Below are 15,271 nucleotides of genomic sequence, written 5' to 3' on the forward strand. Positions count from 1 at the left end.
TTTTTTCTTATTTTCCCCACATGTAAATTTTTATTATTACTGATGAAAATATTTTGTTATTGGTTTGTGTGTGAACAATGAAACTGACATTTGCAAATACAAATCTAATCCTTCTACACCTACTTATCACCCAATGCATTAGTATTTTGGGCCACAGCACTCACAGGAAGCTCATATTCTACTCTTGGGGGAATTCTGCATCACTGAACATGCATAGAATTTGTGTCCCCCACAGATTTCTTTGCTTCCCTGCAGAAAAAAATGACTTCTGATGGAAAAGCAAAGGGAAGCCCGCAAGAGCAATCACATGCCCTGGCAGTGCAGGCAGATTGATTCAGGAACCCACAGCAGTCAGGAGAGAGAGACAGAGAGACAGACAGACAGGTACGGTCCTTCCTGCTCATTATTGCAACACGCTTGGCATGGAGAGGTAGAGCTTTGGGGTGTTTCTGCTCTGCACCACTCTTACTTCCTCAGAATGTAGCAGCCTGCCTGCTTAGTGAATTTTTCCGGTTACCTTTTTTAAATTCCCTCAGGAGTATAAAACAGGCGTAAAAGTTTTAAGGCTCCTTTACATTGCCAGAGTGGTGTAAAGGACATTATGGCCTTATAAATGTTTACAGTTCTTTAGTGACTAAAACCGGTCTAAATTTTTGGACTGAAAAAAATTCCTATCAAAATGTGCTCCATGAACTGTTTGGTACTGACCTTTTGGAGATGGTCACTAGCCAATATAAATTGTGAGTTTGACTCCGCAGAACTCATTTGCTCTTCAGTTGCCTATGACGTAACTCTGAGCATATGGCATTTGTTGACTAATAACTACAAATAAAGGGTAAAACCTAGCTATATTACTATTAGAGAAAGGGGGTTTGGAGATTTCCTTCAGTGCTCCCCACTCCCATTCTCCATCTTTTGTATTGTAGTTTAAATGAATCACCAAAATAATTGAAACTGGTGTGATTATATTGCCTTACTTTGACAAATAAAATATGCAGAATTTTGCAGAATTTTAAAATATTGTGCACAAAATTTTTAATTTGTTGGTTTAGAATTTGTAATATTTTGGCGCAGAATTCCCCTAGGAGTAATATTCAGCTGATTATCCACTATAACCTCCAAATCTTTTTTCAGAGGCATTGCTTCTCAGGATATTACCTCATCCTATAAGCTGGTATTTGGCTATACTGAAATGATTATGGTTTGCTTGTACCCAGTTTACCAAATGATCCACATCACTCTGCATCAGTGATCTGTCCTCTTGTCTACCACTGCCCTAACCTTTGTGTCATCTGCAAACTTTCAGAAATTTTATGTTTTCTTTCAGATCATTGATAAAAACGTTAAACAACATAGGGCCGAGAACCTATCCCCACGTGACTCCACTAGACATACGCACACAAGATTATTCTTCATTTACAATTGTATTTTGGACCTATCAGTTAGCCAGTTTTTAACCTATTCAACATGTGCCATGTTGCTTTATATTGTTCAAGTTTCTTAAACAAAATATTGTGCAATATCAAGTCAAATGACTTAAAGAAGTCTAAGCTTAGCACATAAACAATGGTATCTTTATCAATCAAACTTACAATCTCTTTAAAAATATATCAAGTTAGTTTACCAAGTTTTAGCAGTAATTGACCCACTGTGGGCCTTCTGTGTTTGTAAAAAATAATATAAATGCCTGAGAATTAAGGAAGTCAAGTGCCAGCATTACCATAGAAATATGAGAGCACCTTTCTCTTTCAGAACAGTCTGGGCAGATTTAATATAGTCTCTTTCTTTTTTGAGGGGGGATGACCAAAGATTTGTAATTAATTTCCATATATATGTAAATATATCTGAGAAAAATCAGCTTCAGTTTGTACTTGCAAGGCCTATGTCCAGAAGACTGCACAATCTGAGAAACTGTTAAGAACACTACATCCCTAGAGTTTTTACCTGTCCTGGTGACTATCATGATCTGGGTAGCCATCTTTCATACTAGGAAGGCTGTTTCCTGATCTGACAATCAGGCTGTGGCCTACATTATTAATAGCCAGTCAATCAGATTCTCAGAGTGTGAGATGTCTTATGTGTGCTTATATGTCACTGTTTAAAATGCAACAATTATTCCACCACGTCCTTGGTACTGATAACAGCATTACTTTTTCTCATTTTCCATTGGACAGGTTTCAAGACCTGGCAGCAGGGTACAATGCAACCCAAGTGAAGGCCACATACATTGTGGATTCTTGGCTCCAGACCTCACGGACTCAGAGAAATCTATTGCCACAGGGACCACAGGGCATACAAAGCTAGTTTATTCTAAAATACCACATTTTGGGTAGGTTCCAGCCTCCCCTCATGTATGTCTCATCTCCGAGAAATAGAAGGTTCTGTCCACTGTGGTGCTGGTTCACTACAGACTTTCACCTATAATAAGTGCATCCTACTTAGCCAGAATCAAATTCTCCTGTACAGTCATGTGGTTTGTGGGTCCATGCAAGGGATTTCTCATTCACTGGAGGGTTAGTTACATTCACTGTCCTCGAGGACGACATAAAGTGTCCACGTACACAAGGATAGTTGGTGTTCAGCAGGGTGTACACAAATGGTAAGGAAAAGGGTCATGTTTCATATGTTTTGATTCAAAAGCACCCCTAACTTGGAATGATGGGGAATGGGTTCCTGAGGGTAGCCTGCTTGATCCTACATTTACCCAAAAGAGACTGGCTTGCTCAGGGGGCCATCAAATGAGGTAACGATCGGATTTATGCGGAAAGGGCCCTCTGGGCATTTATATTATTTTTTGACAAGCCTGAATGGAGGATCAAGACTCCACTGTGCTAGGGCCTGTACAGAGAGAGAATGAAGATGACAGCATTTTCTTTGGCATCACTGGCAGAGTGAAAGTTTGGAGGAGATCGATGACAATACAGCAGCTTCATATGGAGTAGAGATCTCAGATCCCTGCATGTCTTTTTTTTTTTAAAGTGGAGTGGAGGACACTGGGAACAGGAAGTGAGGCAGCTGGGGAGGGGAGAAAGGGGTAGCAGAATGTGATGGAATAGTATTGAGGCAGTTTTTTGGGACTATATTGTGTGGCAGGGATATTTGGCTTCAGTAAGCACGTTTCCAGTTTGTCCTTTCAGGGTTAGTCTAACATGCAGCACCATGAGGTCTGAATCTGCGGTATAATCCACTGAGTACACAAGTGGATGGCTGGCAGATAAGGAGGTTCACAGATTAGTTTGGGATTGAGGATATAGCTGCAATCACAATCAATGTAATATTGGTCAAGGAGAGTATAAATGGGGAAAATCTCAAAATTTCTGTAAGAATTTGGTGGAATGAACTTTTATCTCCTGTCTTTACAAGACCTTCTAGATGGCAAAGTTTCAATACCTATCAGACTGGACTAGATGGGTGCCAGAAGATTTATTTCTTACAGATTATGTGGCCCAGCATTAAATCATATTATTTTTGTCTGTGTCTCATTTACTGCTGTGTCTAGTCCAATACAGTTTCATTAAATATATATATATCAGAATAGAGGAAAGTGGTGGTTTATTCTAATTAAGAACTGAGTGATGGATCTGTGCTCAATCAGGCCCATGTGAAGTTGTTTCTATTTACTGTTACCAAATAAAAGGGTCAATATTTAAACATTCTGACAGCTAACCCCTCCACAAGATACCAATTTGCACTAATATGAATCAAATAATCCTGCAGGTTCTGCAGACTGAATACTTACACAGCTTTACTTTATCATCTTTTCTGAACTGGAAAGGAAATACCAACAGCTCAAACGTGTCTGAAAATATCACATGAAGTTGATTAAGTAGATGGGATTCAATCAATTTCACATTTATAATAGGGCACACCAGAAAGTTTAAACACCTCTACTTACTTTTTATTTCCAAAGACTCCTCCAAATAAGCTTTTTTCCTACCCTCAACATTAAGGCATGTGGATAACTTTACAACATAACAAAATCTATTTCTAAAAATACACTGACACAAACTAAAAAATGGCACTGGCCTTAAAATGGAAATCATTAAATGTGGTGGGAATGAAGCTAACAATGCAGAAAGTTAGATTAGTGTAAATTTATAGAACAAGTGGTTGTGATTTTCACACAGTCAAGAACATAATGAACATATTCATTGCTATTAACCTACTGAGTCACATTTACATCTCTGGTAACTCCAAATCATAACACAAGGTTAAAAAAAATCACTTTGTATATATATTATATATGTATGCGCACACACACACACACACACACACACACACACACACACACACACACCCCTGTTGATTTTCTATGTGCAAAGCATCATCAGGAGTCCATTCCTATCTTTCAGACATTCTGGATATCTTTTCTATTTCCTTTCCCTTTGATCTCCCCACTCAGCCCCAAACAGTTAGGACTAATTACATTTTTGAAAAAAATAGTATTTAATCTTAACTTCATTTCCCTAATTGTAAGGAACCAAGTTTGTCTTCCTGGAATTTTTCAGGTGATTAAAAATGTTTATGGCTAAATGCTACATCAACAGAGTCCTTTCTTCTCTAAGAGTAACTGCAGATATACCACCAATCAGATATACTTTTCTTAAATAGGAAAGAAAATAAATCGGTAAAAAGTTTGTTAACAGGGTGAAAAGGACTCGACATCCTCGAGGAAAATGCCACTAGTCAAAAAATTGATTTGTGGCTTATTGCCAAGGCTATTCTGGAATGAAACCAAAAAGCAAGTGGCAAACTTTGTTTTAAAAGTAGTTTGTTTCTGTAACACTGTCTTTTAAATATACTGAAAGCATTGTTATTCTGTATTTATTAGGGCTAGGTCATCTCATACCTGGAACAAATGTTGAGTAGTCAATTACACTGTATGTATGAAATCCAAGGCACTACATACAGATTAAGGTAGCATTCACTATATGGATAGAAAAATCTGTTTATAATTATGAATTATTACAGCTATATTTAAAATAAAAAATCCCTTACATTATGGAAGTGCTTGAGTATCTGTATGTAAAGTTGACTGAAAATTGACTAATCTACTTTCATTGCTCAAGTTGAGAGAAATGCAGAAGGTAAAACATGACCAATAATGAAAATATTTGTAACATTTTTTTTTTATTAACTAAACCAGTGGTTCCCAAACTTGTTCCGCTGCTTGTGCGGGGAAAGCCCCTGGCAGGCCGGGCTGGTTTCTGTACCTGCCACGTCCGCAGATTTGGCCGATCGTGGCTCCCAGTGGCCACGGTTCATTGGTCCAGGCCAATGGGAGCTGCTGGAAGCAGTGTGGGCTGAAGGATTTGCTGGCCGCCACTTCCAGCAGCTCCCATTGGCCTGGAGCAGTGAACTGCAGCCACTGGGAGCTGCAATCGGCCGAATCTGCGGATGTGGCAGGTATGCAAACTGACCTGGCCTGCCAGGGGCTTTCCCTGCACAAGCAGCGGAACAAGTTTGGGAACCACTGAACTAAACAAAAGGTGTTGTGTATAATGCAATGTAGGTAAGAAAACTACAGTGTCCCTTAAATTAATTTTTTCCTGTACAACCACTGATGCTGATTTTTATTAGTCAACATTTCATTATGCATTTTCCCCCTTTTAGTGCCTCCTTCATTCTGTAATAAGCATTTGACTTTTCCACCCTTCCTTTACACTGACAATATTAATAGTTATGGGCCAGATACTCCTGTTGAGTAGCACATTGTCCTGCTCAGTTGTCCCACTGAAATCATTGCAAGATATGTGGCATTATCGAGCTCTATATAATCTCAGTTTTGAAGACAACCTTAAAATGTTTTTTTCACTGTGGCTCACTTACCAAATATGACCTCACTTATGTTTTTGAGAACCAAAAGCACATTTAAAGTTTTTACAACTATGCAGTTTAAACAGCAAACATGCTATGGCCTTAATCTGACAGAGCAGGACATGGTATGTCCATAGCAGCATCCACTGGGAAATTATACAAATGCACTGCACAGTTCTATAACATTGATATCCTTTATTGACTTGTGTTCAGAAAATGTATTGTACAATTTGCAGTCATTGACAAATATATTCCCAATAAAAGCAAGTAACTATATTGTACAAAGTGGCAGGGTGCTGGTTGAGAAGCCCTTAAACAGCTCCTGCCACTCCAACCCCAATTAAGGGGAATGGATTGGGGTTGCATGAATAGCCCTGTGCCTGCCTGGTAACTGGCTGCACCTGCCAGTTTTATTAGCCCAGAGCTATAAAGGCTGGGAGGAAGCCAGAGAAGGGGGAGAGGGAAAGAGAAAGGTCAGGCACATAAGGAAGTTGGAGCCTCCTAGTCTGTTGCCAGCCAGGCCTGTTTTAGGTAAAATAGCTGTGAAGCCTGTATATAGTTGGGAACTGGTGGTGGGAAACCTTATGAGAATAAAGAGCATGAGTGTTGTACCAGCCTGACGTGTCCCTGACTCACTGAAGAGGGAGGCCCAGGGGCCAAATATCCAGGGGCACAGCGTGAACCCCATTACATAGAGCAATATTAAGCTTTCACTGAGCTTGAAGAGAATCAACATAAACTTTGCCTGGAGTAAAGGAACAAAAATATTTATCTTTTATGTCAATTGCAAGAGTAATTGCTCCTTAAATAACTTTGAATAGACCTTTATTTTGATAAACATGCATCATAAATTTGAGAGAATATAGAAAGCATAACATCTTAAAAACAGGAATAAGTAAATATTTGTAAACAACTATGGATTTCCTGTAGACTCTCACATTTTTAACAGTTTACTGACAAAAGACTAGATTTTGCATTTGCTCCTAGTCCTGTGTAAGAAGTGACACACCTAAGGAAAAGCCTTGGAAGTGCAATGTGAGAAACAATCTCTTTCCCCTTATTCCAGGGGAGTAGTAATTACTACCAGCTCAGCTGTGCTGGTTGGGGCATTGGAAGGGGAGCACAGTAAATTCCCTACCACCCTTCACTGTGGTGGGAAACAGTACCAGACACAAAGAGACTATTTCCCTCCACACCCATGCAAGGAAAATGTGAGGAGGCCACACAGTAGCACGTATGTGCATCTCTCTCTCTCTCTTTCTTTTATACCTGCCTACAGCCCCTGCATTGCTATGTATGGCCAAGCCATGACTGAGCCTATAGGACCCAATGAAGTCAAGGGACTACTCAGAGTACAGTACAGATGAACATAAGTATGGGTGGCAGAATCTTGCGCTTAGTGGGTTCATTTAGCCCCACATCTTTCCACACAAAGCGACACAGTTTTGACTGCTTCAGTTACTGTGTATCAGAGCTCAATCGTAATGATTTTAGTGCTAACCACTACTTGCACATCTCTGTGTACACCAGGCACAATATATCCTAAAAATGCACACAGTGTTAGTAGCAGATGTACATATGAAATCACTACCATCTTTTCAAAGGATAAATGAAATGAGAGAATCTGATTCTCTGCCTGCACAAGTTTTACAGAACTAGTTACACTAGAAGCAACCAGGCTTGCCTTTTATGTCTCTTTTTTATTTGAGAATTTTCGAAGTTTTATAGAAAGAGCTCTCATTCCACACACTCTGAATCTCTTAATTGCACAATGCACGTGTAGCTTCTGTTAGAATATCTGAAATTTCTGTGTCACAGTATTCTGAATACTGTGCTCTGAATATTGAGGCACTTCAGAAGCCAAACATGAAACCACCACCAACATACAGATTCGAAAAATTAAGTTTTCTGGAGACGCTCCTCCCTTACCTCTCTTGCATCCTCTCAATTGTACCCCTGGAAGGAAGAAATGGCTAGGAGCCACCACCATTGCTGGAAAAATGTTGTAGGCAAAGAAAGGTCACCTGGACCCCTGTCTCTTCCCTAGGGAGTAGTTAGCAGCCTTGCTCACTTCCACATAAAAGGATTGGGGAAGAAACGGCTGGGAAGGAGGTATTCAGGAACTTTGAGGTTTCTAGGTTTGTTTTGTTTTGAATTCTCTTCAAAGACAGAGAATTCCTTTGGGATGAGGGTAGGATAGAAGGAAGATAGGGTGACCACATAACAAGTGGAAAAAATCGGGACACTTTTTTGGGGGGGTGGGAGGTGGCGTATAGTTGTCTATCTAAACCAAAGACCCTAATATCAGGATGTCTGGTCACTCTAAAGGAAGATGATACACTCTGAAAAATGACAATCTGGTTTTGGCATCAGTACAGTGGGGGAACAGGGCTGGGAGAAATTGTAATGTGTAAATTCTATACTTTTAATACAGTAGGTTATTTGTTGTTAATCTGTTTGTATTTGTCTGGCTTTTTAGAGGACAAGATCTTCGAGACAAGGACCAACTTCCTTTCTCTGCATGTACAATGCCTAGCCCTGGGGCCCATTTCCTGACTAGCCCTTTGAGTATTACCATATGGAATTACTAAACAATGGCAATGAGATATTTGGCATGATTTAAGCATGTTTCAAACAGGTTTTAATAGTTCCTGTATACATATATGCATATAGTAATTTACTGTGAATTATTTATGACTATTTCTCAAACACTAAAGTCAAAATAGTATATCCTCCTTTTAAAAGGATGCAGTATTTCCATTCCCAAGCATTCAGAACGTCCAAAAACTCACAGCATTATTGGAAAAAAACACCCTCCTGATGTCTAAGCCAGTCAATTTAGGGTTCTTTTTTGTTTGCCTTCTGAGAGTTTAAAGTGCACACAAGTCACATTTCCAAACTTTTCTACAACTACAAAGGCTAGAATATGACTTAAAAAACATGAACTCTGAGATTCTCACATAATCTCTTGACTCCAAGAGCTGGAGCTTTAAGAAATATTTTAAATATAATGAGATTCAGGATAGAAATCATAAGAGCTAGCTGGCAACACTGAGAATGAAATGTTGGTCATATCCTGCTTATCTTTTCAAAGCTGAGCAAGACACCCTTCTTCTGGGTATGTCTACACAGCAGCTGGGAGCATGCCATCATTGCTTGAGTTAGCACGCTAAGAATAGCAGTGTGGGCATTGCCAGAATGGCTGTGGCTCAGTCTAGCCACCTGAGACCAAGTCCACATCATCACTTGGGTTCATGCTAGCCTGAGGCACCATCTATGCTGCAACGTCCACATTGCTATTTTTAGTATGCTAGATTGAGCAGAGCTAGTGCAAATCTGTACATCTGGGCTGGGAGGCACAAATAGGAAGTAGAATCATATTTTGGAAAAAAGTTAGGCACAGATTGCAAGTGCAGCAGAAAATCAAAAGGAACATTAATACAGTAAATAGCAGTTCTACAATCTTTAAATGGGTGGGGTATTGAGTAAGTCTGTTGATTAAAATTCTATATAGAAAGTGGGCCTTTTTTTTGCCTTTACAGGTAATGAGTGCATCGCTTGAGTATGATAGATGAATTTTCTTCTTCCACTAAAGCATCAGGTATTATCTTTTGGTGCAGACACTTTGATGGGATAAAGATCAGATGTCTATACTGATATTACATGGTGGATCTCGAGATGATATTGACTTGCTTGCAGTTCCTGCAATGAACAGAACTGCCTTCTCGTGGTTTCATTCTTTTTTCCCCAAGAAATCTCAGAGGTTAATGCTGGGCAAATATTCTTCTGTTTTGTTATGTTGTATACTGCAGGTTTCTATGCTGCCCCCCTTTAATTCAATGCATACGAGCTGTTAGGACAGTTAGTGAGTAGATATTGCACTCTCAAAACTGGATAAGAAGGCGATATAAAGTTGAGTGTCATTGCCACACTGAAGTGCTTTCAGTATGGTGATGATACTCAAATTTGTATCTCTTTATCATCCAGCTTCAAAAGTGCTGTCAAGCTTCTCAGTCAGTGTTTGGGAGATACTTGGATACGAATGAGTGTAAGTTTATTGAGAGAACATTCATGTAAGACTAAGGTGTTTGTGATGCATTGCTGGAAACAATTAAGGGATTTGGCTAAATTTATACTTAGCACCAGCCCCAAATGAGTGTAAAAGAGTATGCATATAATTTTTCAATACAGTTTGTAACTTGCAGACCTGGTTAAATTTCCAATTGCTTTTTTCCATGTATGCCTAGTCCATGGGATGCAAACTTTTCTTCTGGATGCAGACACAATTACTGTAATCCATACCACTGTCACCTCGAGATTAGACTACTGTAACGTGCCACACCTAAGCCCATTAGGAAACTGCATCTAGGGGAGAATCACGCAGCTTGCTTATTATTAGAATCTCACAGTGAGCATGACATCTTTGCCCCAGAATCTGCAGTTGCTGTCTTCTGGTGACTTGTGGGTAGAGTTTAAATTGTTGGTCTTTCCCCATAATAGCCCGAGACCTATCTACATGGATGACTGTTTCTCTCTTCGTTCACCACTGCTGCAGTCACAGTTTGCAGAATGGCCTGGCCTGAGTTTCCTTGATTTAAAAGAAAGGGAACTGTGAGTAAGGGGTTCTTCCTTGGCTTTCCAGTTTACCCTCCATAGGTCTGAAACAGCTTGAATTTTTTATCTTCAGAGCATGCTGCAACACTCATCTTTGAACAGGCATTTGTGAAGGCTGAGCTGGGCGGAGAGGGGGAGGGAGTAAGATTTCTTCTGGAATCTGAGGTAGGGGGATATTTTATTTATTTATTTATTGCTAACTATTTGTTTAACGTTGGGTGAGATTTGTTGCTGTTCTGCTTTTTAGTCTCACAATATTTCAGATTTGTTGTGAGTGTCAGCCCAGGATAGGATTTTATGCTGTTCAAATCAAAATAAATAACTGCTTCTTTTTATTGAGCAGTGGGATATTTGACTGTTTTGGGAAATATAAATTGACTTTAGCAATGAATGAATTAATGAATAATTTGATTATTTTATTCTTACCTGAGAAGAATATGTATGACCATCTGATCCACAAACAGGATTGGTATAAACTACTGGACACTGCTTGCAGTTTGATGAAATGTGACCACCTCTCCATTGTTTATGGCCTAAACCAGCCTCTTTCATACTGTAAATAAACAAAAAGCATTAACTTGATAAGGAAAAGTATTTGTAAAAGCATATATATTGTCACACTATAATTATTAGTCACCTGAGGATCTTGTGTATTAGGTTCCAGTAGGTAAAAACATTTCTTACACACTTTCTTTCCCACAGCTTTTATATGACACTCATCACTGTGCAATCTGAGCACCTCCATGGTATCTCAATACCTAACTCTTTATAATAAGCAAAAAATGACTGAGAAAGAAGATATAGTAACACTTATTCTTATTGTTTTATCGGAAAGAAATCCAGCAGGTGCGCATATAAAAAAAGTGCCAACATGAGGAAATGTAAAATGCCTACCATACTATTGGGTTTATGTTTATATGAGAATAAAATAATAATCAGTGATTTCTATGCACTATTTCTCTACTTGGAATCTTACTAAGGAGTAGAAGGGGGGAAAAAAATGAGAAATCTGCAACACAATCTCAATCCACTGGGCTGTGTCCTTAGCAGCGAGTTCCTCAGAATATCAATTTAGAAAGTCCATAGCATTGAAGTTCCTCCTCAATTCCCTGTTCTTCCATTCCATGGTTCTCAAAGCGTTTCACATGCAGACAACCAAGAAAGCTCTGCTAATCACTGGGTAGTTCATGAGTCACAGTTTGAGAATTACTTGTCTAAAGTGATTAAAGAAAACTAAAAAATAGAAAACAAAATCCACTTTTATTAGCACCCTTCAATTTATTTGTTAAAGTAGTAAAAATGTTCAGTGGCATACACATATACCCGATGGTGAATTGCTGGTAGTCTAAACACACTGGTCCTGATTCTCATTTACGCTATGGCTTCTCTACTCCACTGTGGCAGTGAAAAGGGGATGTAATGTGAGTAAAAACATAATTTATATGCATAACTGTGTGTACAAATATTGTACATATGTACATTATGAATTATAGCAGTGTAAATGTGCTAATGTAAAGGAAATCAAGCCAATTGCACATAAAAATTAGCACTTACTACTGCCAAAAATCAATGAGAGCTTAAATTATCTGCAGAATGAATGTTTTTATGCAAGTCAAACCTGCCCAGGAAGCTGGTCAGAACTAGACATATAGTTACATGACACAAATCTCCACTTATAGGTCCCAAATCAGTAAAAACACTTAAGAACATGCTTAGAAACTTCGCTGAATTGGGGGCTGTGGCAGAGCTCTGACCTTGCTCCCATGGGTCCTGCGCTTCTAGGCGGTTTATGCTAGCCTCAGTGGCTCACTGTGACCTTCCACGTAGCCCTTCTCTCTCTAGGGCCAGGGTTACAGTGTACTGAGCCCTTTTCCTCATAGGCCTTCAAGGAGGTTGGTGAGAGAACTCCCACAGTCTCTGTTCAGCCTCCTGTCCTGACAGGGGCCTGACTTCCCCTCCCAAGAGATGTTGCTGTAATGATGGGTTGGGGGGAACCGGGCCCGCCCTCTACTCTGGGTTCCGGCCCAGGGACCCCAATGGTAGCAGTTGTTGGCAGCCAACCTTTCACTGTTAGAGTTGCTACATTTCCCTGGGCTACTTCCCCACAGCTCTCCTGCTTCTCCCTTCTTCACTCTTACCTTAGGGCTCCTTTAACGATGGTCTGAGGGTGTCTTCAGTAACCAGCCCTTCAGCCACACTTCCTTGCCTCTGGCTCTTCCCTGTCTGACTGGAGTGAGCTCTTTTTTTAGTATCAGCAGGGCCTTAATTAGAGTCAGGTGGTCACATTAGCTAAATGGCCTCACCTGACTCTTTGCAGGTTAATTAGAGTCAGGTGTTCTCAGAGCCCCTGCACTGGTCAGTCAGGGAACAGAAAACTGTTAATCCAGTGGCCAGTATATCTGCCTTCTGCTATTCTGCTGTTCCCAACTGGCCTGGATCTATCACAGGACATAGATCTGCAAATGTACCTTGACTGCAACATTTCTGCTATTCTCTACAGAATACTGAGTCATTCATGACACAGTTTACTGTGAATTGCTTTGTGTACACTAGCATCAACTGAAGACTATGTTAACACCATTAATCACATTTCACTTGTAACCAAGACAAATCTGAATCCAATCTCTAGATACGAACAGTCAGTGCACTAATACTCTGTGACAGCTACTTCCTCTGTCCTCACTTCTCTAAAAGTGTCTCGCTTTCACTTGTGTATCAGTGTAATTTGATCATTTAGAGCAGACAGTCTTCCTCTTATCCCTTCTTCTTCTGCAGCTATAGGATGTTTTCAGTTTCCCAGCATGCAATGCCATTATAAAGTTGTATGAGAAATAAACGTTAAAAAATATTTTGCATAAGCTACATATATTCGCCTCATTTTTTTTACATGAGCAAACACAGCACATATATGTATTGAGAGAGGGAGTATAGTCCAGTGGTTAGGGCACTAGCCTAGTATGAGAGACACTGGGTGCAGTTCCCTGCTCCACCACACATTTCCTGTATGACCCTGGGCAAGTCATTTAGCCTCTCTGTGCCTCAGTTCCCCACCTGTAAAATGGGAAAACAGCACTGCCCTACCTCACAGAGGTTTTGTGAAAATAAATATATTTAAAAAATATCAGGCCCTCCAACACAATGGTAATGAAGCCATATAAGAACTTTAGATCGACCTTCCTCTGGCAATGTATAAAACACATTATTTACAAGTGACAGCTGTACCTCCCAGTTTGATATTAAACATACTGACATGGGAAATTTAAAAAACAAACAAACAGTTTTATACCAAAAACAAACTACAGCATATGAAAACATGTACACTTCTTAATGATTAGTAATAGTTTCCATTCTGAAGCATACAAATACTTTCTTACAGACATCTATTATTTAAAATACAAAGAGTGAAGGTTGTCCTTTACCATTTTCAGTTTTTCAAGGTATGTAGCCTCCAGCCCATGAATAAAAATAGGTATGAGCTTTTGATATGTGAAGAGTTGAGAGAACACATATTATACAAACAAAATTGAATTATAACGATTGCTACATGTTGATGATGGCTTGAACTAACATACAGGATATGATAACTTGGAAAGTTATGGAGTTCGAATTGTAAATAGGCTTGGAAAATTTAATCTTTTATAAGTATGTCGATAAATATGGACTTCTTCATCCACATACACCATTTCAATGATGAAAAGATATTATTTAATTTAATGAGAATAGATACTGAGATTCAAAAAAGTTAAAGCTTTGTAACAGTTAAAACACATATTAAACATACTGACATGGCTAAATATATATATTTTACACAAACAGGCAAAGTAAGAAACATATTACTTCAGAATTGACCAGAGTTTTAAGGATATGTACTTTGTTTATTTTGATGTGATGTTCGCAATATGTGTTTTAACTGTTACAAAGCTTTAACTTCTTGAATCTCAGTATCTATTCTCATTAAATAATTGTCTGATCCCCCTTTATTGTTTGACCCCTTTCCCCACAGTTTTGCACAACCATGAGAAAGTAAATAAATAAAAATAAAAAAGACTTAAAATAAACCAGTATCATCCGTCAAAATTACAAAAAATACTAAATTCTGCCAAACCTAAATATCAATCCACAGTCCCAGTTTTAACTCACAAGATATAAATAGACTTATTAAAGAAAACCACCACATATACATGTCTAAAACTCGATTATACTTTTTCCCGTATGAGCAGCAGTTTATCTATTACAAAATAAGGATATTTTAGTGTTTCAACTCGGGTATAGCAACGTATTTATTAAAGAGTGCAGAGAGAAAAAAATCAGTATACATAATAGATGAGTACTTAATATTCAGTCTGCCATATCTTTATTTTCCTTATTATTTTTAATAGAATTAGAAGGGGGGAAATCCAGAATCACTATGATATTCACACGCTGACAATGAGTAACTGTGCGATTGCATTGCTATAATTCTTCCTGGTCTCATTCTTTTCTTCCTGTTTTGTCATCCTTACTTGTCATGTAAAACACAGATTGTAATGTGTCTTTCTAGGTCTTCTGTGATGTGACCAGTATGCTCTTGGATACAATAAAAATCATAATGGAATACAGTCCCCCTCCTCCCCTCCCTTCCAGATAGAGTCTTTGCTGGTACTAAGAAAAGTAACATTAAGTGTACATGTATAAATATCACGGGCTGCATTTCCAGCTTAATTTTACTTGAAACATTTGTGATTACATCAATTTGCATGCACAAAATCATGCATATATGTGTAGACTAAGTAATTGCACATGCGAGAGAATTGTTAGGCACATAATTAGCCAATCTGCCCAATTAATCATGCAAATACCT

At 38.9% G+C, this 15,271-nt stretch overlaps 1 protein-coding gene across 2 annotated transcripts in view; it reads right to left on the reverse strand.

Annotated features, from left to right (window-relative positions):
• SPOCK3 (SPARC (osteonectin), cwcv and kazal like domains proteoglycan 3) overlaps positions 1 to 15,271 on the reverse strand; it is a 414,860-nt gene that overhangs the window by 116,975 nt on the left and 282,614 nt on the right. For both annotated transcript variants that reach the window (XM_050946180.1, XM_050946179.1), the window contains exon 5: positions 10,858 to 10,984. In XM_050946180.1, coding sequence (XP_050802137.1) covers positions 10,858 to 10,984 — 127 coding nt within the window. The remainder of the gene's footprint in view (positions 1 to 10,857; positions 10,985 to 15,271) is intronic.

The sequence above is a fragment of the Gopherus flavomarginatus genome, chromosome 3, assembly GCF_025201925.1.
Source record: "Gopherus flavomarginatus isolate rGopFla2 chromosome 3, rGopFla2.mat.asm, whole genome shotgun sequence".
In the NCBI taxonomy this organism is placed as follows: Eukaryota; Metazoa; Chordata; order Testudines; family Testudinidae; genus Gopherus; species Gopherus flavomarginatus.